General features: G+C 53.9%; 2 protein-coding genes across 3 annotated transcripts; one reads left to right on the forward strand and one right to left on the reverse strand.

Annotated features, from left to right (window-relative positions):
* Positions 1-2,308: 2,308 nt before the first annotated feature.
* On the forward strand, positions 2,309-5,993 carry EMP3 (epithelial membrane protein 3). The gene is made up of 5 exons (XM_045856407.1): positions 2,309-2,634; positions 3,526-3,618; positions 3,915-4,017; positions 4,768-4,908; positions 5,739-5,993. The coding sequence occupies exons 2-5, from the start codon at positions 3,541-3,543 to the stop codon at positions 5,906-5,908; spliced, it is 492 nt and encodes a 163-aa protein (XP_045712363.1). The 5' UTR covers positions 2,309-2,634; positions 3,526-3,540; the 3' UTR covers positions 5,909-5,993.
* A 945-nt stretch (positions 5,994-6,938) lies between these two features.
* Positions 6,939-27,539, reverse strand: TMEM143 (transmembrane protein 143). Of its 2 annotated transcripts, XM_045856343.1 has the most exons (8): positions 27,404-27,539; positions 26,821-27,061; positions 25,789-25,893; positions 16,950-17,144; positions 16,100-16,230; positions 14,377-14,656; positions 8,641-8,830; positions 6,939-7,981 (listed from the first exon to the last, which is right to left on the reverse strand). In XM_045856343.1, the coding sequence occupies exons 1-8, from the start codon at positions 27,424-27,426 to the stop codon at positions 7,779-7,781; spliced, it is 1,368 nt and encodes a 455-aa protein (XP_045712299.1). In that variant the 5' UTR covers positions 27,427-27,539; the 3' UTR covers positions 6,939-7,778. The 2 variants fall into 2 exon arrangements, with proteins under 2 accessions (XP_045712299.1, XP_045712298.1); XM_045856342.1 differs by lacking the exon at positions 27,404-27,539 and having other exon boundaries at positions 26,821-27,393.
* Between the last annotated feature and the right edge of the window lie 92 nt (positions 27,540-27,631).

The raw sequence follows: 27,631 nt of genomic DNA on the forward strand, positions 1-27,631 counted from the left end.
CTAATCTGTCCCTCAGTAACCCAGCCTTTCTAACTTGTTTAACCTGTGTCTTGCAGGACAGAAACTGAGTTCAGACCCCCAGTTTCTGTCCTTCTCAAAGACTTAAGTTTCAGACTGCCTACCTATTTCCTAACCCCAGTGTGGGGTAGCTCAAGACATACTGCCTTCCACCACCTGTGACGAGAAGGGAATGTGTATTGTTCTGGGAATGGATTGTAACTTTCTCCTTAACTCCTTTCGTGTGGGGCTTCTTGTCCTGTGACTAGTTCTTGCTGTATGTACACAACTGAGGTAATGTAGCTCTGGGCCACGAGCAGGTTTGTGCAGCCTGGACCTGGGCTACCTTTGTCTGGGCCCCTTATAATGAGCCTCAGACTGGAGGAGGTGTGGTCTCTCTCACACCATCACACCATTGGTGCACGCCCTTGGAATGTGAGTAATAAACGGCATGTCCACATGGGCTAGTCCACTGGGTGGCTTTTTTTCAGAATGTCATGAACACTTAAGCAGCTCCCTGGTTTGGGATTCCTGTGCTACACCCAGGCACCCTCATTGTGCACTCCAACTTTTCAGTCTTCAGACCCAGTGGCACCTCAGTTTCCAGGTCCTCCGGTTACCCAGCCAGTCACCGAACTGCCCTCAGGAAACCCACATGATCAACCACTCTCCCTCCCCCAGCTGTGGCCCCATCAGATCCCCCCCATTTCCTTCCCATGCAGGAGCCCCAAATTCCAGTTCAACAGCTATCAATTCCTTATCAAGTTCACAGACACCTGTTCCCTTGTCGCTCACTATTCACCATCACCCAGGCCTTCCAAGTAGTCATCACCCCTCACCCGAATTCAATAATCTGAGAATTATTGTCAATAATGATCGTTACCATTAAGTCCCTGGTACTGCATGCCTTTAAAACCTTGCAGCGACTTCCCACTGCACTTAGAATCAAGCCCAAACTCCTCCCCTAGCCTTCAAGGGCCCTCTTTGATATCTTTTCCCACCCTCCCTCTCACTCCCAATACTCCAAACACACTGGCCCTTCTGTCTGCTGCGCCCCAAACAGCCCGAGCTTGTTCCCTAGAGCCCTTTGCACTTCCGCTTGGCCCAGCGTTCAGATGACGCCTGTCTTCAGGGCTCAGCTCAGATGTCACCTCCTCGGAGAGGCCTTGCCTGATTGCCCTGTTTAAAGTAGGTTCCCCTGCACCGTCGCTATCTCCGTCGTTCTGTTGTGTTTCCTTCGAAGCATTTATCACTATCTGAAATTTATCTTTTTTTATTGATGTTTTCCCTTTATTGTCTGTCTCCCTCTTCAAGGAAGGTCAGCGTCACGGCAACTGTCAGCTCACATTTACTTATTTATTTTCATTATTAACCCCTGGTTCATAAAAGATGTCCAATAAATATTTGATGAAGTAAGGAACAAATGTGTTAGGTGTGTTAATAAACTAGTATTACCTTACTTACTTAGAGTAAGTATCAGACTTACTATGATCAGAATTAGTATATTATCAGTGTTATTAGTATTATTATACCCACAGATTAGGAAACTGAGGCTCACAAAGTTGATGTAATTGATCAAGGACCCCCAGGCAGGAAATGGTAGCTTTGAGATTCTTTTTTTTTTTAATTTAAAGATTTTATTTACTTATTCTTAGAGAGAGGGGAAGGGAGAGAGGGAGAGAAACATCAAGGTATGATTGCCTCTCATGCACCTCCTACTGGGGACCTGGCCTGCAACCCAGGCATGTGCCCTTACTGGGACTCAAACCAGCAGCCTGTTGGTTTGCAGTCTGGTGCTCAATCCACTGAGCCACACCAGCCAGGGCAGCACTGGGATTCTTAATTTCCACCTTCTGCCCCTTTCCAGATTTCCCCACTTCTCCATTTTCCATCCTCGACCCCCACCATGGTGCCTACTCCTCCATCCCTCAGCCCACCCAGCACTGCAGGAATCTGTCCTCCTCCCTCCAACTCTCATCCTCTGAGTATCCAGTTCTGAGCCCCATCAAGGAAAGCAGCCGTGGGTCCCAGGTCGCAGGTCCCAGGTTCCAGAACAAGACCCAGAGCAGAGACCTGAGAAAGCCTGAGAATCGGGCCTTCCCAGCCCCTGATGCTTGCCCCACTCCAGGGCTCCAGCTAGGCTCTGCTCTGCTCTGCTCTTCTCCCTCCAAGGACTTCTCATCTCAACTCCCGGAGGAAGCCCCAAAAGATGCGTGTCTGGGGCAGTGGGCGGGGCTCAGAGAATGAAGAACCGGAGTGCCTAGGCCCTCCCTCTGGCTGCAGACCTCAACTGGGTGCGGTGAGGGTGGGTATAAAAGGGTCAGTATATATTGAGAGGAGCAGAGGAAGAGAAAGCGGGAGAGTGAAGAGAGAGAAGAAAGAAGGTTTAGGCAGTGAGGACGGGAGAGAGAGAACGAGAGACAGAGAGAGAGAGAGAGAGAGAGAGAGAGAGAAGAGAGAGAGTTCTGGTATTGGAGGGAAGAAGGACGGAGAGAGCCAGAGGGGAGAGCACGGGAGGGAGGCAGGCGGCGAGGGAGGCGGGGGCCTCGGGAGGGTGGAAGGAGGGAGGAGAAGGGCGGGGCACGGAGGCCCCAGCGAGGGACAGACTCCAGCTCTGACTTTTTTCCGCCGCTCTCGGTAAGTTTCCAGTCCGTTATCCCGACTGGGCTTTTTTTTTATTAACTTGGGAGTGCAGCTGTTTGGGAAGGACACCCCCATGGAAATCCTTGTCATTTCAGAAGTGATCTCTTAGCCCTTGGGGTGGGGATTCAGGAAGGGGTGGGGCCCAGCAAGGTTTGGGGGCTCCCGGCAGAGTCCTCCTCCTGAAAATATCCTGTACTTTTTCCCTACCCCTGCCCACTCTCCCCTGAGGACCCCGAGGGCAGGTCCTTGCACGGGAACACCCCACATCTGGGCAACCTCCAAGCCCCCTCCCCTTTCTGGACATTGAGAGGAGCGGGGAGCTGGTTCCTTCTTCTCAGGCCTCTCTCCCCCCAAAGCAGATCCTGTCCATTTTCCCAACAAGGTGCCCAGCAGGCACCAGTCTGGCAGCAGGGTGGGGTGGGGACCTCGTGGGCACAGCCAGGGGCTGGGGTTTCCCTGCTACTTGGAGGCAGGAGGGTCGGATGAGTCACCCATGACTCACCCGGAACCCCTCCTCCCCCCACCCCGGGAGAGGGGTGGAGTGAGGCAAGGATGCCTGTCTCTAGGGGCAGCCCACAGCTTCCGATAAACCTGGAGGGGTTTCCATTTGAGGTTTCATATCCTGATTCATGTGTACCCAGGGAAAGTGCTGTGAGGACATGGTGGGCGGGGGGTCGCATTGCTAGTTCTATTCATTTCTGGACTCAAGAGTCCATCCCTGGCCCTCTCCAGCCCTGGGGAATTCAGGAGTCCGGCCGAAACCTCCTTTGCCCTCAGACCCGGGAGTCTAAATCAGCCCCTTTCTCCATGAGGATTTGGGCATTTCACCCTCCCCTGTGCCAACCTCTTGCAACGACCATCTCATGTCACGTCCCCTTACCCCAGGCTTCCACCGCAGCCATGTCACTCCTCCTGCTGGTGGTCTCTGCCCTTCACATTCTCATTCTCATCCTGCTCTTCGTGGCCACTTTGGACAAGGTAAGCCTACTCCGCGCTGCCGCCACCGTTGCAGCAGCGGCAGCAACAGCAGCAGGGCCTCCCGCTGTCCCGCAGACTCCCGCCACACCCCTCCTCCAAAGGCACTCTGCCCCGCCCCTTTTCCCTAGCTTCTGCCTCGGGTTGCCTCCACCCCGCCTTTTCCCCTTACCTCCTCCCCTTTCCTATTAAATCCATTTTTTCCCCAGACACCACACCCTTTTTTTAACCCTGCCCAGACTTCCTGACCCCTCCCACTTTCCTTTCCTATCCCTGCCCCTGTTTCTCTGCCCATCCAGTCCTGGTGGACCCTCCCTGGAAACGGGTCCTTGAATCTCTGGTATGACTGCACGCGGATGAATGACAACGAAACGTGGGCCTGCAGTACTGTCAGCGAGAATGGTGAGGGGCAGTGAGGACTGGTCTGCGTGGAGAGGGGTAACCCCCAGTCTCTTCCCGGGACCCAGGATTGGGAACCCCCCTCGATTTCAGTGCGTGGGGCTGGGTCTCAGCACTGAATGAGTGAGTCCGATGTTTGAACTATCTCAGTAGTAGGCGGCAATCTGCTCATGTTGTAAAGAAGATTAGCTAGAAGTCTCCCACCCTGATGATTCAGAAAGAGTGGAGGCCAAATGCTGGAGGTCTAAAGAGGTGGGGCTGAACCCTTCCAAGGTTCTAAAGGAGGGGGGAGTGACAGATGTATATGAGTTCTAAGGGAGCCCAGTTGCATCCATCAAAATTTTTAAGTCAAAGAAGGTGAAAGATGAAATATGTTTTCCTTAAGAGTGAAGCAAGAATTTCTGTTCCCACAACTTATATCCAGTGTTGTACTGGAGGTAGCCAATGCAACAAGGCAAGAAAAAGAAATAAAAGGCATACAGGTGGAAAAGAAAGAGGCAGAAATGTCTCTATTCCCAGCAAACATGTTTCTGTAGAAAACCCTAAGGACTCTGCAAAGCAGCTTCTACAACAGATAAGGAAATAAAGTTACAGGAGTCAAGGTCGATAATGTGATACTCCTAAGTATCCAAAGTTGTATGGCTCTAAACTGGGGGTTGGGGGCAGGGGAGCCAGTTGCAGACGATGACCAAGGAGGTGGAGCTGGAACTCCGGACCTGCTGTGACTTCCACCCTATCTCCTCCTTACTGCAGGCTGGCTGAAGGCGGTGCAGGTCCTCATGGTGCTTTCCCTCATCCTCTGTTGTCTGTCCTTCATCCTGTTTATGTTCCAACTCTACACCATGCGGCGAGGAGGACTCTTCTATGCCACTGGCTTCTGCCAGCTTTGCACCAGTGAGTGCTGTTCCCTGGGAACTGAAGGGAAGGGAGGGGAGGGGGCCAAGAGGATGCTGGGGGCCCTGAGAATCGACACCTGGTAAAAGAGAACAATTCTCAACAGCCCAAGAGTCACCTGAGGTGCCTTCATGGGCTGAAGTCCCCAGGGACTTACAGGAGTTGTAGCCTTCAGTGACTCGGTGGTGGTTTGTGTCTCTGAGTTATGGGGGGGGGGGGGCACTTGGGGCTTCTAGAAGCCAGAGCTGAGAAAGGTGGTAAATAATTTAAATCCCAGGGAAGAGGTTGGGGGGGGGAGGCAGGAATAGATCGCTAATTAATACCCCAGAACTCTGAATCATAAAAGTAGTGATCTTGTCATGATAATGGCAGCCAGTGCTGTTTCTGACAAACCTACCATGTATCAGACACTTCAAGGAGTTTTATGTACTTTTAAATTTTGGACTTCAGGTGCAAAGGGCTAAGTTAATCATAGTCCTCATTTCAGGGAACATCATTTCCCTAAGGTCCTGAAAAGTCCCTCTTATTTTATTAATTCGCTCTTTGTGTGCTTGACTGGTAGAAAGACACTCAAAAATATTCCTTGAAAGGATGGATGAGTAGACATTATCGTCCCATTTTATGGATGAGTAAAGGGGACCCAGAGATTAAAGTGCCTAAGACCAGTCTGCAGTAGCCTGTTTACACAGCCTAGCTGGAGCAAACCACAACTCCCAGCATGCAGCAGTGCTGCCGACTTGCCCTCTGGAGGCTTCTTTGCCCCATGGTTTGCTGGGAAATGCAGTCTTCCTGAGAGTACGGCGTGACACTTGGTTCCCTTCTCTCCACAGGCCTGGCAGTGTTTACTGGGGCGCTGATCTACGCCATTCACGCCAAGGAGATTCTGGCGAAGTACCCGCCAGGGGGCAGCTTCGGTTACTGCTTTGCCCTGGCCTGGGTGGCCTTTCCCCTCGCCCTGGCCAGTGGCCTCATCTACATCCACCTGCGGAAGCGAGAGTGAGCGCTGCAGTTCACCTTGTAGCCCCAGCTGGTTCCAGCCCCTTCGCCTCACCCTGCCTCCAGAAAATAAAACTGTTTAACCGCCATCTCTGCCTTTGCTTACTTCCTCCCTTCCTTGCATCTTTCCTTCCTCCTCCAGCAACCCGGACTGCTCATGCCTGATCTCTCCCAAACCTGGGAGTGCCTCCTGCCCCCAGCATTCCAGCCTCAGGATGTCCAGCTCCAGCCTCCCCCACAGGTCCTTCTAAACTCGGGCACAGGAGCCCGGGGTCCGGAGACCACGGACCCTTCCATCTTGAGTCTCAGGACTCCTCCGGAGTGGAAACTTCCAGGTGCTTCTGGGGACGAACAAGGAGGCTGGATTTCCAGTCCCCGCTTTCCTTGTGCAAGGGCCTCCCTCAGCCAGGGAGGGTGTGTGTGTCGTTCTCGATTGTGGGTTCTCTTTTTTCTCACTCACTCAGACCTTCCGCTGGGAAGACACGTTTCCACTTCCCTCCTACAACATACTCTCCTTCCACCATTGCAACCCAACGCCTCTTCTTTCCCCTCCTCCCCAGATGCTGCCTCCAGCCCATTTGACACCGTCATAAAAACGAAACTGCACCCCTCCTCTCCAGGCTTACCCAGCCCCACGTGAGGACACAGGTCGGGGTGCAGGCATGGCAGGGGGTGTATTCTGCACTCATCCATGCCCTGGCCATGTGCCTCTGTGCGGTGGCCAGCCTCCCAGCTGCGAGTGGCCTCCCTGCCTCCTGTGTTCAGAAGACTTAATCTTCACAAAACAAAACAAACACTAGCCTTTTGGGGAACTAGCACCCCTCCTCAGGAATTAGGTCCTCTCTACAGCCCTCCTCTGTGACCCACTGCCAGGCTATTTCAACAACTACAAGCCCGGCCTCTCTGGGATTATACCTTTCTATGCCTGGGGACCCCCCCCCCCCGGCAACAAGCATTCCCCCAAGACCCAGTCTCCTCTCCCAGATTCTGATCCCTTTCTCTCCAACCCCTGCACACTACACCACTCATCCAGATTATTGAACATAATTTATTCCTTTGGGAGAGGGGGAAATTGATAGACCAATAAATATTGCACAGGCCACTGGTGGAGAGGAAAGATCCAGACTGAGGTAGTTTCTGTAGAAAGGGAGAGAGACCGGGGCAGCGAAGGCACCTGAGGTTGTTGGGCCGCAATTGCAAGTGTCTCTTGGGGTGAGGATGACTCCTCCTGGCCCCCAGTTCCTGCTGGCACAGGGCTCCCAACTCCTTCAGCCTGGACGAGAGGGTCAGCAGTGGACCAGAAGGCCTGCCTTATAAATCGTGGCAATTGATGGATCAGGTTTCCTTCAGGGATTCTGATTGGCTGCTTCTGTGCAGCGACAACTGGTCGCCCAAAGTTGAGAGTGCCGGCAGGCTGTCACTGGCAGTTTGGCTCTCATTGGCTGTGTGGGCTGGGGCTCTGCCTTGGTGAACATGATGGGCAATTTGCCCAGAGCAGGCTAAAAAGACAATGATAGATAGCCTCGGGAGGGCACAGCCTCACAACCGCGCCAGGTGGTTGGTAGTGTTGAACAGCTGTGATTGGCTGACGCTCCCTCCTCAGCCGAACCAGCAGGGGTGGGACTCGGAGATGGAATAGCAGCAGAACCAAAAAGCTGCTTTGACGGGCTGCTCAGCAGAAAGGGCAGGGCTAGCAAATGCAGGCTGCCTTTTAGGGGGGCTTTAGGAAGAAAGCGCAACATAACTGCCTGTCGCTGGAAACTGGGGAGCTGCAAAGCACAGTTGTGACTGACAGCTGGTCATGGAGGGGGCGGGACTTAGTTTCCAACCAGGTGGCTGGGCGGGGTAGGGCAGAGAGAGGTTTCCATCAAGGGTTACCACCGCTGGGCACCACCTGGTGGGGGCGTTACTGTACCCAATGAGTCTAGTTTTGGGAAACCCGGGGGCGGGTACACCCCGGTGCAGGGAGTTAGGGCTTGCAGGTGGCCCAGAGCCCGAGTTCCGTCGAAGGTCACCTCACAGCCTGACTGGGCCAGGAGCCAACTCTCCACCTCCGACTGGAGCCACTGGGAGGTCTCTGCAGGGGGAGAGGCAGGTGTTATAAGGAGGATGGAGGGCGTGGGTTCGGGAGAAGCTCGGGGGTATACTGAGACTAGGACAGTGGGACAAGGACTGGGAAGCCCGGCTCTGGGGTGCTCGTGTGGAGACAAGCCAGAAAAGCGTTTCCTGTTGGAGAGGACCATCTGGAGTTTACACAGGGAAGGGACAAGGGTCTCTTGTAGGGAAAGTGTGGGCTCCCATAGGAAGGAGCAAGCATCGAGTGGGGCGCAAAGGCTGCCTGGCAAACAGGCGTCTGGTCCAAGTCCCCACCTGAGGCTGAGGTCAGGAGAGGGAGGTCACCCCAGAAAAAAACACATCCATCAAGATAAGCTGCATTTAGGGGTCTCATCTGCTGAGGGCCGGGATCACCTCGGAATAGGTCAGGCTCCCGCTGGGAGCAGGGAACAGGGGGCAGGCAGCATGGGGATGATGTCTCACTGGGGCAGGGCTACTTGGGATTGAGGGGAGTCTCAACCCTGCAGTGACAGTGTGGAGCCTGTGTCCGGAGGGGCCTGGTAGGAGCCCAGCTACAATGGGATGAGGCGCGGCCACACAGGGGCAGGTCAGGGCCTCAAGGGGCGGGGCCTCCTAGCCCACAGTGGGTAGGAGGGGGTGTATCCCAAGGTAGGGTCCTACCTTCAGGCAGGCCGCCAGTGCCCCCTGGCCGCCGGGTCAGGAAGCTGTGCGCCAGCAGAGCCTCCTTGGCGTGCTCGTCCTGCGCCCGCAGGGCCAGGGCGCTGAGCAGCTCTGAGTTGTTGGACGTGCTGCGGTAGTAGAGCATGTGCGCCAGCTCCAGCGCCTGCACACTGCGCTTCTGTCCGAACATCTGCGGGTGGGACAGCGGCAGCTTGGCCACCCGGGAGGGGCAGGGCCGTGCTCGGGCCCCATACACACACCCCTCGGTCACTCACCCTCACTCACGCTGATAGGGCCCTTCCCCTGGACTCCCAGGGCCTCCCCAGACCTCTTCGGTTGAGGTCCCCAGAACTGGGGTCCACCTATTTGTATTTTTAACCCACCCGCTCTTACGCCAGTGACTCTGAGACCGCCAACAGTATCTTGCAGCCCATGCACATTAAATGGATTTGTTCAAGGATTTCCAGTCAATACAAACTTTGGTCTTGGAACTTTTAGTTACAATTAAAGTCCTAATCTTTTAGACACATACTACTGAAGTATTTGCAGATGATATGTCTAGGATTTGCAACAGAATAATTCAGTAGTAAGAGAGCGGGTTCTTCAAAAATGCCATTGACTGTTGCTAATTGTGGATGCTGGACGCTGGCGACCTGGAGCTCACCATACTGCTCTATTTCTGCATCTTAAAAAGCTTTTCCATAATAAAAAAGTTTAAAATAGTAAATTGTAAAGAAAAGTACTGACAAAAATACATTGTATACCTATTTTTGCCATGTATAATATGCCTTTTTTTGCCCAAATTTTTGAGGGAAAAGTAAGGTTGTGCATTACACATGGGTAATACTAATTATATAAGTCACTTTAATTCTTTTATTTATGTTTATGCATTAAAAGTATAACTCCTTTAAAATTCTTTTTAAGATTTCATTTATTAACTTTTAGAGAGAGGGGAGGGGAATTAGAAAGAGAGGGAGAGAAGCATCAATGTGTGGTTGCGTCTCTCATGCCCCCCACGGGGGTCCCAGCCTGCAACGCAGGCATGTGCTTTGACCCGGAATCGAATCAGTGACCAGGCCAGCACTCAATTAGCCACACCAGCCAGGGCTAAAATACGTTTTTTTTTAAAATATATGTTTAAATTTTATTATTTATTTTTAGAGAGAGAGGAAGGGAGGGAGAAAGAGAGGGAGAGAAACATCAATGTGTGGTTGCCTCTGGGGACCTGGCCCACAACCCAGGCATGTGCCCTGACTGGTAATCGAACCAGCGACCCTTTGATTAGCAGCCCACACTCAATCCACTGAACTACACCAGAAAGGGCTAAAATTCTTTTATAATACAAAAAGTATAAAATTCCTTTACAATACAAAAAATAAGTCTCTAAATATAAATAATAGTTGAATTAAAAAGTTAAAACAAAAGATTTTTTTTCCTGAAAGTCTGGGCCAAAGCGTGGGTGCGTATTATACACGGGAGCACAATGTACACCGCAAAATACGGTACTCAAAGGCAGCTTTGAGGGGAGAAGGGGGTGGGGCAGGTCTGCACCCAGCTGTCTGTTCACTGCACCCTTCTCCACTCTTGTCCACCTCGCCTGGACTCCGTTCCCCATTGTTGGTGTCCCTAAGAAGGGGAATGAGAGCCTACCCGTGCCCTCTGGGGCTCACACTAAAAATCTCTGCCCAAATTCCTCTGTTCATCCACTAAATAAGCTCAAGGCCGCTGGCCCTGCAGCCGCAGACCTGGAAGCGAGTCCCAATTCTGCCCCCTACCGGCTGTGAACCAGTGGCTACGACCTAAGCCCTCGGGTAGCACAGTCTGTGAAATGACGCAGATGACAGGAAGTGCTCAGGAAGTGATAAACGATTAATGAAACCCTTGGCACAGAGCCCAGGCCCTAAAAGGCATTTAAACATTAGCTACCACTGAATATTCATCCACACCCAGGCTAGGGGCTGCCTTTTAAATACAAGTGTTTCCCGCCCCAGAGCTCCGTCCATCTCACATGGAGACCAAGGCCTCAAGTCAACACAACCCAGGAAAGCCACGGACCCGGCCTGCACCGCATGGATGGTGCGGCTCTGGGCAGACTGTGCTCTGTTTTCAAAAGCCCAGAGCGGTCGGTGTCTGTCCGTGCACTGGAACGAATCACCATCCCTACATCTGAAGGCGAGATGCAGGGATCGCATGTGCTGGGGGCCGTCTGCGATGACAACGCACTGGGCTCTGTGCCTGTCTCTGCCAGGCTGACGGTGCTGAGTCTCACAGGCTGGACGAGCAGGTCGTGCCACTCTGCGGCACACGGATGGGGCCAGGCCTCGCCCTGGAGGTCTGCCTCCTGCCACCAGCGCGTTCCCTTCAACACTCACGGCGGCCCACCCCCAGGGCCGGGTCTCCCTCGCCTAACCCCCAGGCCTCCCTGCCTCCTCCCCTGGGGTCCATATCTGGGGCAACCCCACCATCTGCTCAGCCATAGGCCTGACCCCCGCACCGTTCTCACCGCCTCATACACAGCAGCCTGCCTGCCTGTCAGTCCCCAGCCCGGTCCTCCTGTCCTAACACGCTCTGCTGTCCCCTCCTCCCCACCTGCCCAGTGCATCCCTCCAGCCTCCTCCCTGACCTCAGCCTCCCCAGTCCAGTCTGTCCCTGCACAGCCCCAGAGGTGGCCCTGCTCCTTCCCTGCTAACGGCTCCTCCCCTGTCTCCAGGGGCTCTCAGGGTGCCCCGGCTCCTTGGCCTGGCCCCTGAGGATTTCCCCCACTCGCCCCCCACACCTTCCTTCTGAATGCAGCCCACAGTGAACAAACCAATTTGCCCTGAACATCACCCCGAGCACGCTCTGCTCCCAGGCCTCTGGGCCTTGGAACGATCCCAGCCACCTCTGGGCGGTTCCCAAAAAACTCAATGCCTCGTTGTCGAGGTTTGGGATGGACATTGCTTCCCACAGATGAGCAGCTATGTCCTTGGGTATCTGAAGTGCCCACTGCAGTGACCTCCGTTAGGCAGGTGGTGGTCTGTCTGTGTGCCCTGCACCGCTCCCTCCAGGGCAGGGCCAGCCCCGATGTGTCTCTGGGGCACCCCCCGCCCCCAGGGCCTGCTCTGTGCGGGGCTGAGGAGACCCACAGTGAACCAGGGTAGGGCAGGCACCCACAGATGCACCACCCCTGCTGGTGAAGTCTAGGGAAGCTTTCTAGAGCAGGTGGGTGGGGTTGGTCTGCACAGTAAGGGGCAAAGGACATCTGTGTCGAAGGAACAGCACATGCGAAGGGAGAGAAGGGAAGGGAAATGGAGGGAAGAGGCGCTACCAGTATATTCTTGTGGAGCTGAAGTGTTGGAGGGGGCTGGGGACACAGGGTCTCTGAGGCTAGGCTGTGGGCATGGGAGCAGGGCCAGCCTGGGGCCATCGGGATGGCCTGGAGGGGACTAACACAGAGGCTGGATGGAGGGTCTGAGCTGGGGCTGGAACAGAGGGCAGGAGACCACACAGAGACTCAGGGAACAGCAAGGACAGGCTGGGGACTGATGGGTTTGGGGGCAGGGCGAGGACAGCTTACAGGGGTCCAGCCAGTGAGTGGGGGGACAACAGATGGAGAACCAGGAGGAGGAGAGTGGAGGGGAGACGCCGTGCTCCACCTGGCCAGGTCGGCTGCTCCAGGCTGAGCACAGAGCACCCCGATCTAGAGAGGCTTGGGAGAACCACGGAAGTGGATGAGCTCTTTGAGGACAAAGAAAGAGGGGCATGCACCCTGCAGCAAAAGTGGCCCCCCAGGTGTCTGATCTGAGTGCCTGACCCGGGGTGGGAAATCCAGAGAAGAGAGGGGCTTGGGGAAGATGAAGGTGGAGCTCAGTGGGGACGCCTGGAAAGGTTTGGGTGTGCCCAGGTGGCAGGTGGGACAGGGCCTTGGGGACCTGAAGAAGAGCCTGCAGCGGAGACAGCCATGGAGGAACGCCACGCAGGAAGGAACAAGCGCACACAGGGAGCGGGCGGCTGGACGAGGCTGAGCAGGGCCCACATTGACGGCTTGGAGGGTCAGCCAGGGGTGTGGGAAAACATTTAACGGATGCACTAAATTAACTCGTGAACTGGGTTTTAAACTGGACCCTTCAGAGCCTGAGGGCCAGGCATCTCTCAAGCGTACAACCCTTCCACGGGTCCCCCTGCCCTGAAGATAAAGTTCAGGGCCCCAGCTTGGCGTGCGAGGCCTCTGCCACCCCTCCTGCCACCCCTCCGGGGCCTCATGTCGCCCTGCACGCCGACCCCAGCCCTGTGAGTTCCCCCAAGCCGTGCTCGCCCGCCCCTCCTCCACCAGGCTCAGTCCTCCCATTCAAAGCTTTCCTCAGTCGCTCCTGATCCCTGCTCTTAGGCATTGCTCCCTGCGCCCTTCCCTGCACCCTTCCCCCTCTCCGCCAGCAGAGCCTGGCTGTTATCTGCGGAATTTATTACCAGTCTTCCTAACAGCCCGCTGGGATGGCTGAAAACAGCTTGCAAAGCAATGAAGCAGCGCGTGAACGATGGAGTACAACAGAGGCCCCACGTCCATCCACACTCCCAGGGCCGTAGCCAGCCCCAGGGGAATCGGTGCGAGGCAGCCCCCCGGGGGGGGGGGGCGGCTGGGCATGGAGACAGGGCGCAAGGGCGAGAGAGCTCCGCCGGCAGAGCACAGGCTGGGCGTTGGCCCCACTGGTCCCCTGGCCGTGGATCCTTCAGTGGTGAACAACCTTTACAGTCGCAGGAGCCCGCCCTGCCCTCCCATGGGCCAGAATCAAGAGGGAAGTGTGTTAAAAATAGTTGCCTGGGCCCCAGGCCCGAAGTTTCCAATTCAGCCAATTTGGGCTGGAGCCCCAGCCCTGCATTCATAAATCAGCTCCCCTGGCTCTGGCCAGGTGGCTCAGTTGGTTAGAACACCGTCCTGATACACCAAGGTTGCAGGTTCAATCCCTGGTCAGGGCACATACAAGAATCAACCAATGAATGAATCAGTAAGAGTAACAACAACCACAACAACAACAGGACAGCTCCCCCGGTGGTGGTGACACGGGGCCTGGATGGGGAAGGCCACACTCAGAGGGCACAATGGCCCAGGTGGTGGTAATAATAACAATGGCAACAGCTAACTCTCAGTAAGAAACTTCTGTACTGTCTGGCTCCATTCTACACACTGTATGTGGTGATGAACTTAATCCCCACAACAACCCTACGAGTCAGGTCCTGTGGGCATCCCCACTTTGCAGATGCCGGAGCCAAGGCACCAAGAGGTGAAGTGTCTTATTCGAGGTCACACAGCTAGAAGATGGAGGAGCTGGGCTCAAACCCAGGTAGTCTGGTTCTAAAACACGCACCCACCACCCACCACTGAGCGCCTCTCAAAGCAGGCACTCAGAGCGCAGCTATGAGCACAAAGGCAGCACCCGCCACACGCCAGGCGCTGCACTGGCCTGGTGCTTTCCATGGATTCACTCGTTTAATCTTTGCAGCAAACCTGTGAGGTGAGTCTCACTACCATCCCCATTTTCCAGATGAGGAGACTGAAGCACAGAGAGATCAAGAAACCTGCTGAGGTTGTACTGAGTAAGGAAGGGAGGGAGGGAGGGAGAGAAGGAAATGAAGGGAGGGCAGGAAGGAAGGAGAGAAGGAAGGAAGGTAACGGGAGGAGAGAGAGAGGGAAGGTAGAAAGGCCAGAGGAAAATGAAGGCACGAAGCAGGAGCCCGGGAGGCATGCCCCCCCCACCTTACCTTGGAGGCCCGCAGGCCCATGAAGGCAGCGAAGAACAGCAGCAGCAGGGACGTGCCCACCTTGAGGTCCGTGAGCACCACCATGCCCACGTTGACGAACACCGCCACGCCTGAGACCAGAAGCGTGAGATTGAGCAGGGCGCGCTGCAGGGTGGGCGTGCGCACCTTCACCTCCGGCAGCAGCTGCTCCAGCCCCTCCAAGGGCGTGTCCTTGAAGCTCTTCAGCACCAGGTGCCCCCGCTTCGTTCGGGCCGCTAACACCACCCGCTTAAAGTACCTCCTGCCGAATGGAGACCAAGAGCCCGTGTGGTCAGGGCCGCCAGGGGAGCCTGCTCCAGCCCCAGGACACTCCCTCTGGCTCTGCAGTCACATGGGCATTTTAAAGGCTGCTCGACAACAACAACCGTGGGAGGAAAGGAGGAGATAAGCTACGTGCCCAACATTGGGGGATCAGTCATATGACACAATCCCCTACTGCTGGACATACGGGGTGCTTCTCATTTTCTGTGCTTGATCAAAGTGGAACTGAATGAAATTCTTTTGTTGAGTTAATTTTCAAACTCCACTTCTACATACACTTCCGAATGCCTGCGAGGCGCCAGGGAGCGCTGTGAAGCTCTGGGGAGACAGCACAATGAATCAATCACTGCCTTTGTGGGGCTTCTAGTGCAGTGTGAGGCGGGTAATTAAACACACACTCCGCAAGTATAAATATCTCCTTGGAAGAGTGTCCTGGAAGTGGAATTGCTGGTTTAAGGGCTATAAGGGGTTCTTTGTCTTTGGCTTTTGTTTCGGTTTGGTTTTTTTGAATTCGTGACCATATTTGATAAACTGATTTCCAGAAAGACTGGGCAACTGACAGGCCCACTGGCTGCCTGTGAGAAGTTCTGGCTCTCCTGGCCCGACTCTGCATTTGAATGTCGTCTGTTAAAAAATATGATGTTTGTCCCTGGCTGCTGTGGCTCAGTGGATTGAGCGCCAGTCTGCAAACCAAAAGGTGGCTGGTTCAATTCCCAGTCAGGACACATGCCTGGGTTGCAGGCCAGGTCCCCAGTTAGGGGAGCATAAGAGGCAACTGATCAATGTATCTCTCACACATTGATGTTTCCCCCTCTCTTTCTCCCTTTCTTCCCCCCTCTCTGAAAGTAAATTTAAAAAATCTTAAAAAAAAAAAAAAAGAAAAGAAAAGATGCTTGCCCCAGCTGGTGTGGCTCAGTGGGTTGGGCGACATCCCACATACCAAAAGGTCACTGGTCAATTCCCGGCCAGGGCACATGCCTAGGTTGTGGGTTTGGTCCCCAGTCAGGGTGCGTGTGAGAAGCATCCAATTGATGTTTCTCTCTCACATCAATGTTCCTCTCCCTCTCTTTCTCCCTCCCTTTCCCTCTCTCTAAAATAAAAAAATGTTTTAAAAAATTATGTTTTTTTAAACATTGTAATCTGGCTGCACAACTTTTCCAGAATGTGGCCTTTCCTCTCTGAGCCCAGTTTCCATCATTTGGAAAACGGGACAAGCGTCCCTTCCCTTTCTCTTCCCCTGGAAATTGGAGTTCCTACTTTCCCTTGGGAAGAAAAATCAGCATTTGGATGATTCATCCCACCCCTCTTTCTCGACTTCCCACCGAGGCCACAGACACCCAGGTCCAGGCACTGACCTGCCAGTCCCCTCTCGACTCTAACCTTGCTCCCTCTTGCTGCCGCTGGGGAACAAAAGCCGCCTCACCTCTCTGCGGGGGATGACTTGAGGAAGAAGCGACGTTTGGAGCCCACACTGGACTTTTGAGGCATCTGTCCGACTCTCTGGCCCAGGGCCCAGAACTGCATGTAGATGTAATGATCCAAATTTATTGTCACCTGCCAAGGGGGACAAAGGAAGCAGAGGCAGCTGAGCATGGGCTGGAGTGTGAGGGCAAGATCCTGAAATGAGATGTCCTCCCCGCTCCCCAGTGCTGTCGGCACCTCTCCCAGGCTCGTCAGCACCCGTGTCTGGGCAGGGCACCCATATATGGTAGCCCAAGAATGGCACCACACAGGAATGGCACAATTCACACGCTGGCCGGTGCTGCCGCATTCCCTGACTCTGAGATGCCACTGGTTTTCGGCCACTCCGTGATTTTATATAGCAACTAAAGGAGAAAATGTATTGCCAATGAAACTAGATCTCACCACTGCTTATAAGTCACATCCCAATTTCAGGATGATAAAATATGTCCTTCATAAAAAGTACCTCTTAAAAATCACAAAAATGTGGAACTTTGGGAGAGTTTAGTAGTTTTAGTATAATTTTGTTGACTTGAAAAACAAGCATTTTGTATTATTTATTATGACAATTTTCTGGTAGATGGCAATAAAGTCTTTAGTTGTAAGAAGATCCATATCTTATGATGGTTTTCCAACAGATGGAAGCGAAGTGGCCTGAGGAAGAGCTGTCTCTTTCTAATTCACCAAAGGCGCTACACTGGCTGGTGTCCTGCATTGAGGACTACAACTCCCAGCAGCCTCTGCCTCCCAAAGGCCCCAGCCCTGCCCCCAGTCTTCCTGGGAGTGCTGTTTGTCTGCTGGAAGACAGGTACCTGAACCTCATCCTGAGGGTGATGGACCACCAGCGCGTAGGCCAGGGCGTCCTCGGAGAGTGGGGAGAAGTTGGCCTGGGCCAGCAGGGGCCCCAGGGCCAGAAGCACCTCCTGCTCATTGGACAGACGCTGGGGGTCTGTCAGTGAGGGCTGGTCAAGGGTCTCCCTGTCCGGGTTGATGGGGTCATATAAGGCCTGAGGAGAGAGTCAGAGAGAAAAAAAACAGGCGAGATCACAGCATGAGGGGGTCATGGGTAAATTTCAGGGTGTTCCTGGCCCCACCCTTTAATGATGGGGTACCCCAGGGCTTGACTCTGGCCCCTCTCCCCTTGTTTGTCACTAAGCTCACTCCTAGTGGCCTCGCCATTCCCATGCCTTCAAACACCGTCTTTCTCTCTCTCTGTAAAAGATTTTATTTATTTATTTATTTTCAGAGAAAGGGGAGGAAGGGAGTGAGAGAGGGAGAGAAACAATAATGTGCAAGAGAAACATGGATTGGTTGCCTCTCATGCACCCCCACCCAGGGCCCTGGCTTGCAACCCAGGCAAATGCCCTGACTGGGAATCGAATCAGTGACCTTTAGGTCTGCGGGATGACGCCCAACCCACTGAGCCACACGGGTCAGGGCTAAACACCCTCTTGTGAAGATAAACTACCCACACACATCTCCAGCCCAGACCTCTCCTCCAAATCCCGGACCAAATACCTGGTTCCAGTGCGTGAGCATTCCTCCTCCAGTACTCCCACAGGAAGTGAAGGTAGACACAGAAGGCCCAGAAAGACTACATTTCCCAGCCTCCCTTGAGGCTACGTGTGGCCCGGAAACTAAGGTTTCACCCGCAGAATGTGAGCAGAAGCGCTGGGTTTAACTTGCCCTTTACTTCTTGCCCCCCAGACCTTCCACTCTTTCCTCATTCTGCCCATGCAGAACACTGTTCTACCCGTGACCCTGTTTTGACCACACAGTGATGAAGACAGTGCCCTAAGGGACAGCAGAGCAACACGATGGAAGGAACCTGGGTCCCAGCATCATCTCATGAGGAACAGGGCACCCTATGCACCCTGGCCCACTTGCCACAGGGCTGTTACGTAGGAGGAAAATAATCCTCCATCTCCTTTAAATCATCGGATGGTGGGGTCTGCTTGGTACAGCAGCTATGCCCCTACATGACCTCATACAAAGTCTCTACTTGACATTTATTTTTTTAATGAGATATTTTGTATTTTGTAAATCCTTACCCAAAGATATGTTTTATTGATTTTTTTTCTTTTTCTTTCCTTTTTTTTAGAGAGAGACATAACGATATCAGAGAGAAATATCAGTCAGTTGCTTCTCGTACGTGCCTCGACTAGGGATCAAACCCGCAACATTTTGGTGTACAGAGATGACATTCCAACCAACTGAGCCACCCAGCCAGGGCCTGGTATTTCTTTTTGGATATCACAGTCACCTCAAATCCAGCAAGCCAAGCCCACAGATCACATCCGTACCCCAACCTTCCAACCAAGCCACCATTCTGCATTTCATGTCTCTAAACAGTTCCACTCAGCCATCCCTGGCTTCTCCCCTCAGTGCCAGACCCTTAGGTTCAATGACCTCTTTGACCTCTCCACCTGGATGCCTAATGGCACCTCATCTCCAATGTGGCCCAAGGAACAGGCCTCATCTACCCACCCCACCCCGGCCCCAGTCTTCTCCTTTCAGGAAATGGCACCACCACTCACTCTGAGGCTCTGATCAGAAACCTTGCCCTGGCTGGTGTGGCTCAGTGGACTGAGCGCCGGCCTGTGGACCAAAAGGTCACCAGTTCGATTCCCAATAAGGGCACATTCCTGGGTTGCAGGCCAGGTCCCCAGTTGAGGGCACTCAGGAGGCAACTGATCAATGTTTCTCTCACACATCAATGTTTATTTCCCTCTCTACCTCCCTTCCCCCCTCTCTAAAAATAAATACATAAAACCTTTAAAAAAAGAAAAAGAAACTTTGGAGGCATCTGGATTCTTTTAACCTCTGACTCACTGTTGACCCCCTCTTCCCTTCCATTTCACTGCTACCTTCCCGTCCAAGCCACCTCCGCCCCGCACCTGCACAACCGCGCTGGGCTTCTGCTCTGCGTGCTTCTGCTCACACCGCTTTGGAAGCATCCTCCACCGAGTCGTCACAAAGCGCACACCCTGCCCCTCCAACAGCTTCCCACTGCATTTGGAGTAAATTCCAGAATCCTTCCAGGACCTTCAAGGTCCCTGTAGAACTAGCCTCTGCCTTGCCCACCTCGTGTTATCCTCCCACCCATTCCCCAAAAACTGCTGAATGACTGAGTGAGGTTCTAGCTGCCTAGCCTATTTTGCTTGAGGAGAGATTGAGTTTCAGGATGACTTATGACTGTTCCAGACTAAAGAGTGAACCTCAGAGGGAAATCACCCCTCCATAAAACAAGCCCCAAACCCCCTTTCTAAGTATCTCTTAAGGAACAACCTGGTTGGGCCAGGCGTGACTCTGAATTAGTGCAGGGTACTCCGAGTGGGAGGAATGGCCTGGGCACGGGTTTGGAGGTGGCAGGCCAGGGCCTCAGAAACAACTGAGCCAGGAGCCGGGTGACACAGGAACAGTTGGGCCCCAGCTAATCCTCCTGAATTAACTCCCGGGGCAGTGGGGGATGCGCTGACCGAGGACAGGACCTGGGGCCAAAGTGAGGACCTGTAACCACAGGTCCCCCAGACCACTTGGGCACTCATTTTGTGACCCTGAGCAGTCCCACTGCCATGGCCGAGCTGCACGTTTGTGAGCGGGGGAATCTCTTGGCTGGAGGAGAGAGAAATCTGCATTCGTCATGCGTCCACTGTGAGCCAGATTCCTTTCTGGAACCACACACCCACCGGGACGTCAAGCCAGAAACCCGGGTGCTGTGGGTGACCCTGGCTGCTCCCTCCCGAAGCACAACACTCGCTCCCCACTCCACCTCCATGATGGTCGCCACTTCGTGCAGCCCTCTCCTCCCTGTCCATACCACCACGGCCTCCTCCAGCCTGGCCAAGCCCAACAGCCTTCTCAATGGTCTCCCCAAATCCCCTCAGCCCCCCACCTTTGCTAATCTGTTCCCTACCTGGCAGCCGGAGACAGCTCAGCAAACAATAACAATAACAGTAATAAGTGAGAAAGACGCACTTATGCAGCACAAACTCCATGTCAGGCACAGTCTGAAGCACGTTATACACATCCTTACAACGTGAGAATAGGACTTTTGTTAGCCTCACTGACAGACATGGAAACTGAGGCACAGAGAGGTTAAGTGACTGCCTGAGTCCCCAGAGCCGGGAAGTGGTGTATCAGGAATCACACATCCCACCACATCAACCTCCTGCCACAACCTTCCTGAGGCTCCTGCCGCCCCTAGGAAGGACCGTGCCCTGCATGACGGCCTCCAAGCCCTCCCAGCACCCAACATCGCCACTCCCTGGGTCCCTGTACACCAGCCACAGGGACTTCGCACATGCCCCTGGGAGACTGCCTGCCCACACGCCCCCACACGCCTCTCTCCCCTTCCACAACTTAATTCCTCCTCCTCCACCACATTCCAGCTCCCGTGTCACTCCCTAGGAGCCCCTCTGCACTGTCGGGCGGGCTGGGCACTGCAGCCAGGTGCCAGACCCAAAAGGCACCCTTGATGCTGGAGACCTGTCTGTTTGTTACCCATGGATAGGAATAAAGGGCGCAGAGCAGTGCCACCCAGCGGAACTCCCTGCGGGCGACAGGAAAGTCCAGATCGGCCTCGCCCATCAGGTTGCCACGGGTCACAGGTGGCTCTACACTGAGGGCTTGCAATGTGGTGAATGCAACTGAAGAACAGAATTTGAAAATCTTACTTCATTTCAATGACCCCAAATGTACCAGCCACATGTGGATAGGAGCTACACTGGGAGACAGCCCCCGGCTAGGGCAAGGGGCGCCTCCGTCTAGTCGGCCCACAGACCCTGGCACAGAAACCACGGTCAGCTTCATTAGCCACTCGCAGGGAGCGTGTGGCCTTCAAGGTGACAGTCTGAACCTCTCCATTCACTGGGAAAGAGCGTCTCGTTCACGACTGTCCCCACCAGGTGACTTCGGCTCCCTGAGGGCAGGTGGCAGGCTCCAGCTGGCTCCTCAGTGAAGCCAGGCACCTGTCCCAGGGCCTCACACAGACATCTGCTGAAAGAATGAAAAATGTCCACGGGTCTGTGGTGGCCATTGTTGCTATTCTCTATCCTCAAGTATTCCCTTGGGGACCTCAAATACCATCTGTCTCCTGAGGACTCCCAGATTTGCCTCCAGTCTGGGACGTGTTTCCTGAGCTCCAGACTCATGCAGCCAACAGCCTACTCAACACTCCCACACGATGGCCGGCCGGCCGGCCCCTCAGGGTTCCACACGGGCACCCAACAGGCACCCTCTCAAACCCTCTGTATCCCGTACCTGCTCCTCCCACCAACCTCCCCAGCTCAGAAGAGACCAAGTCCACCCTTCTAGGTGCTCAGGCCCAAAGTCTGGGGTCACACCGGACACCTCTTTCTCACACATTCAACCCATCCACAAATCCTGATGGTACCACGTTCAAACAGATCAAGAATCCAGTGACTTCTCAACTCCTGTCTGAGCTACCCATACCCAGAGAATGCTGTAGCGCTGGAGGGGGGCGGGTCTCCCTACTCCCATCCTCCATCCCCACCCTGCTGTTCCCCACATGGTCGCCAGAGGGCGCCTGCTGTAATCTAAGTCCATTCCTGTCCCTCTGCTCAGGGCTGGCCCTGGGCTTCCAGCTCACCCAAAGTCCTCACCGTGTCCCACAAAGCCCTGCAGCATCCGGCCTCACGGCCGTCTGTGCCCCCAGCTCTGGCCCTGTCCCCCTTGCTCACTAAGCTCTAGACCAACTGACCTCCCTGCTGTTCCTCTCACAAGCCTGCCACAGGGCCTTTGCACCCACTGCTCCCGCAGCTCCCCACATGGCTCACTCTCGCCTCCTTCAGGTCTCTGCTCAAATGCCAACCCCTCCAGGAGGCCTTCCCTGCCCACCCTACCTAAAACTGCAAAACACCTCTGCTTTCTTTTTCCCGTTAATTAGTTACCAGGTTTAGGCAACAAAAAAATACAATAAATTAAAATGAAATGCAGGACACCAAGTTAAATGTGATTTGCAGATCAATGCCAAACAATTTTCAGTTTAAATGTGTTCCATGCAATATTTGAGGACTGTGTTGCATGTGCATGGGACATAATTGCACTTAAAAATTATTCATAGCTTATCTGAAATTCAAAGTTAACTGGGTAGAGAGGGTTAAATAGTGCCTTCTAAAAATGCACATTCTCTCAGAGCCTCAGAACATGATCTCATCTGAAAAGAGTCTCCGCAGGTATAATTAAAGAAAGGCTTGGGATGAGATCATCCTGGACAAGGCGGGCCCTGCGTCTGATGAGAGGGTCCCGGTAAGAGGCGGAAAAGGACATAGAGAGGCACAGAGAAGACAGCGTGTGGAGATGGAGATGCGGTGATGTGTCCACAAGCCAAGGAATGCCAAGAATTGCCAGTGGCCACCAGAAGCTATGAGAGAGAGGCCTGGGGTGACCACCCCCTGAAGCCACCAGAAGGAACTAACTCTACCCCTGGCTTCTGGACTCCTGGGCTCTGAGAGAGGACACACCTGCTGCTTTAAGCCACCCAGTTCACGGGACTTTGTTATGGCAATGTGAATAAACGAAGCATCCCATGCTTCCCCTGACAACGCTCTCCTTAGCCCTTGGCACCTCTTAACATACTTTCCTCCTTTACCTTGTTGAGGGTCTGTCTCCCTCACGAGAACGTGACCGAATGAGGTGGACACACCCAGCTGGCAGGCTCACTGCTGTGTCCCAGGGCCTGGAACCAGTTGGGGGGCACAGTTGGTACTCAGTAAATATCTACTGAGCAAATTCAATGAATGAATGAATAAGGGAAAGGAGCAGAGAGAGGTCACCTGCCAAGGCCACCTGCCAAGGTCACCTGCATGACTAAAGGAACAAGGCTAGCTTTTGAACCAGGGCAATTTATTCTTAGCATAGACCAAGGGTGTCAAACTCATTTTCACTGGGGGCCACATCAGCCTTGTGGTTGCCTTCAAAGGGCCAATGTAATTTCAACTCCTTAACAGTTAAGGAGTAGTTACATTTATACAGTCCTAAAATTACTTTCAGCCCTTTGAAGGTGACCAAGAGGCTGAAGTGGCCCCTGGTGAAAATGAGTTTGACACCCATGGCACAGACTCTCCCACGTGGCCCAAGGCCCTGGGTAAACCAAGACACTCTTATAAGGCAGGACACACCGAGTACTTAGAGGTTCCCTCCCAGAAGCCTCTCACTGGCCAGTCTTCTGTCTGAAATGTGCAGGGTCTGGACAATCCAGGTCTGCTGAGTTAACCCTTCACTGCACACAGCCGCATTCTCCTACAGGTCCCCTCATTGCTTCGAATAGCAGCAATGGACAACGGCCCCTCCTTGCGGAGTGCTTACCCTGTGTTGGGCTCCCTGACTTCTTCCTGAGACACCTGGGGCAGAGCTTGGAGGCAGGTGGACAGGGGCACCAATCCTGCCTCTGCTGCTTGCGACCTGTTCAATCTCAGGACCTTCCTGGGCCCTATCGGGCCTTGGTTTCTGCCTCCACAAATGGGGCTGATGGCAGGTGACCTCTGGAGGGGCTGGAGACTGAGTAACTACGGCAGCCATACAGGTGGCCAGCCAGGCCTACGTGAGCAGTCTCCGATAAAAACCCTGAGCAAAGCTTGGGTGAGCCTCCCCGGCTGGCAATACTCCACATGTGTGGTCACATGTCACTGGTGGTTTGTGTGATAATACCGGGAGAGGACAAGTGGCAGCTCTCGCCTGGTCTCTCCTGAACCCTGCCCCATTGCCTTTTTCGTTTGCTAATTTTTTCACTCCCCTTTCGCTATAATAAAGTATAACTGTGGACATAACAGCTCTTTTCAGCTCTGGAAGTCCCTCTAGAAAATCAATGAATCAGAGAGTGGTCTTGCGGACCCTCAACACAGGCAGGACCCAGGCAGGAGAAGGAGGAGGATGCTAAAAATTTATCTTCCTGCCCTGGCTGGTGTGGCTCAGTGGACTGAGTGCCGGCCTGCGAACCAAAGGGTCACTGGTTCGATTCCCAGTCAGGGCACATGCCTGGATTGTGGGCCAGGTCCCCCATGGGGGCATACAAGAGGCAACTGCACATTGATGTTTCTCTTCCTCTCTTCTATCTCTCTAAAAATAAATAAATAAAATCTTTAAAAAAAAAAAAACAGAATTTATCTTCCAACACCACTCTCTCCTAGGGTTCCACTTCTCTCTCCAGCTGCTCCCTGTCCAGCCTCCTCCGCAGTTCCAGTTCCCCTTCCTGGTCTCAAGACTGCACGCTCTGGGGTTCAGCTCACTCCCCTCATGGTGCTGTTTAATACCATCTAGATCCTCCCAGAGTTGCTTCTCAGCCCAGACCCCTCCCTTGACCTCCAGACTCCACATTCAAGTCCATATCTCTACCTAGTGATAGCTCAAACTCCTAAGTCCAAAGCTGAGCTCTCACTCTTCCCTGCAGATCTGCCTCCCACCCCTGCCCCTGCCCTGAGGTCCTCCGCATCCCAGAAAATGGCAGCTCCATCCCTCTGGGGGAGCGGGCCAGAGCCACTGGAGGCACCTCGGACTCCTCTCTCCCTCATCACTCTGCCCACATAGCCGAATGCTGACGCCTTCCAGCCATTACCAGCGTCTGACCACTTTCCACCACTTCCACTGCTATTACTCTCGTCGGGGCTGCTATTACCTCTCGCCTGGACGAACATAATAGCCTCTTTACTGGGTCTCTCTGCCTCTGACAGTCTGTTCCCTGCACAGCAGCCAGAAGGAGCCGGTGAACACCTACGTCAACTCCTGTCCCTCCTCTGCTCAGAGCCCTCCTGGGGCTCCCAGCTCATGTAGACCAAAAGGCAAGTCCTTGCCACAAGGACTTGTGCCCACAAGGCTGGGCACAATTTGCCCCCACTGCCTCTCTGCTCTCATCTTCTGCCCTCTTTCCCTTGCTCACTCCCCTACAGCTGCAGGGGTCCCTCTGTTGTTTCTCCAACACTCCAGACCCTCTCTCACCTCAGGGCCTTTGCACCTGCTTTTCCCTCTCTCTGGAATGTCCTCCTCAGACATTCTCCCTCTGGCATACTCCCTCTCTCTCTCTCCTTATTCTTAACCCTCCCTCCAGGATACACTTATTGATTTTAGAGAGAGAAGGGAAAGAGAGAGAGAGAGAGGAAAAAACATCTATGGGAGAGAGAAGCATTGATTCATTGTCTCCCTTATGTACCCCAACTGGGATCAAACTGGAAACCCAGGCACGAGCTCCAACCGGGAACCAAACCCGCAACCTTCTGGTGCACAGGATGAAGCTCCAATCAACTGCACCACCGGGCCAGGGCAGCACACTCCCTCTCTTAACCCAGGTCTTAGCTTACCTGTCACCTCCTCACCCAAGACCCTTACCTAACCACACTATCTAAAACGGGTCCCTGTCTAATCCCTGTCTAACCTGCTTCAATCTCTGCTTCATTGTTCTTCATAGCATGTATCACTTTCAGGTATCATATTTCTCATTTATTTATTGTCTCCCCAATTGGAATGCCAGCTCCCAGAGGGTGTGATTGCATCTGTCCTGTTCACTACAGCATCCCCAGGGCTTAAAAGGGGGCCAGGTTCCATGCAGGTGCTGAGGGAACTTGTGCATTTGAGGGAACTTTTGCTGAATGCACGGATGAGCAGATAAACCTGGCAGAGCAGGAGGGCCGCCCTCACCTGCAGCCGGGTCAGGATGTGGTGGTAGTGGAACAGGGTGCAGAAGTCCACGTGGGCCGAGAACTCCTCCAAAGCTGCCTTCTCCGCAGGACTGGAGTGGAATTCCTGTCACCTCAGGAAGCAAAACTGCTCTTTAGGCCTCCTTCTCCTTCCCCACAGGAAAAAAATTCTTCCCAGGGAAGCCCATACAGACGGTCAGAGCTCTGGGCTTTTCAAAATGCTGTTTTGTTTGGGGGACGGTGTCGATTTTATGGACCAAGCAGCTGAGGTAACCCGGTGTAGTGGAAAACGGATCACTGAAAGAGCCGGGAGTGCAAGTTCTCACCCTGACAGTGACTCACCAGCATGCACACAGTGCTTACTGTGCTGTCACCCTCCAGAGACGCAGAGGCCAGTGGAATCATAACCCCCATTTTTCAGAGGGGGAAAATGAGGCTCATGGAAGCCACCGGCTGAGAGCCACAATGTCTAGATAGAGAGGCTCCAGTGTGGTCCTGTCTGACTGCAGGGCGCACATATATAACGAATTATTTATGCTTGTCACTTCCCCCCCCCTTCGGTGCCCTCATTTATAAAATGGGGATGATGGTGTATCTCTCTTATTGGGTTGTTCTGACGACTCAACTAATACGTGGAAAATGCTTAGCACAGTGCCATATAGTAAGAACTCAAACAATGTGATAATAATTATGGTTATAGCTTCACAGGTATAATAATCATTATTAGGTAGTAGTAAGACTAATGAGGATGATTATTATACCTGTTTTACAGAGGAAAACACCGTGCCCCAGAAAGTGCTTGTTAGAGCTCCCAGAACAAGGTAGAGTGGGGAATCGCTGCTATATTTGCATCTGAGAGGTCTTCCTATTAACATGCCAACTCACTTCCCGCCCCCTTAGGACTGCAAGGGGAACGGAAACTACAACTCCCAGGAGGGTCCAGGGCAGCCCTCTATAGCATGCGGGACCCTGCCGCCGCAAGGCCTGCTGGGAGTCGTAGGCCCCAGGCTCTTGGACCCCGGACGGGCGGTACCTGTATCAGGAGGCGGAGCAGTTGCTCCCTGGAGAATGGGATGAACCGCTCCCGGTACTGCTGCGCCCAGTCGCGTGGCTCCGTGGGGTTCCACATCTTGCGGTACTCCCCCATCTTGGCCGCCAGCGAGGACAGCGCCCGGGCGGGCCCGAGGAGCGCGGGAAAAGGGGGCCATCCTCGGACCCGGGATCCCCAGACCCCCCGGGCCACGTGCATCATGGCCAGCCTCTGCCCCCGGAGCCTAAACAAGGGGTATGGGTAGGGGTCAGACGACATATGGAGGGAAAACACCCTCTCCACTTCCCTTCAGTAGCTCTCTCTACCCAAGGCGGCGCGCAGAGCCCATCCGCCCGCCTTGGGCCCTTTCCAAGACTGCTCCGTTGACCTGGGTCCTAGGGAACGGTCAGGGGTCTTAGGTCCTGGGGCGTTTTGAGGGCCCAGAAATACTGAAGTGGTACAAATGGTTTCTGCGGGATCTAGGCCTTGAGGTGGATATTAGGAGCATAAGAGAAGCTCGGAAAGGCTACATAGAGGGTGCAGGGCCGCCCTCCCTTGGCCATGCAATCCCCCTCCCTACCCTCACCTTAGCCAACGTAGGACTGTCATTGAGCCTCCTGCGCATGTGCAGAAGGGCGTCCTGGGCCCCCGAGGTTCGGCTTCAGCCAACAGTAGGACGCATGCGCAAAACCTGGGTCACTGATCGCTGTCCATTTCTCTTCTCTAATGCCCCCTCAATTGCGCACGCGCACCTTGTCTGTCTCACCACAGACCTTGTTTAGAAGCGCAGCGCATGCGCAGCGGGAGTGTCTCC

Source organism: Phyllostomus hastatus, unplaced genomic scaffold (assembly GCF_019186645.2).
Source record: "Phyllostomus hastatus isolate PE091 unplaced genomic scaffold, TTU_PhHast_1.1 phas_scaffold_1224, whole genome shotgun sequence".
Classification (NCBI taxonomy): Eukaryota; Metazoa; Chordata; class Mammalia; order Chiroptera; family Phyllostomidae; genus Phyllostomus; species Phyllostomus hastatus.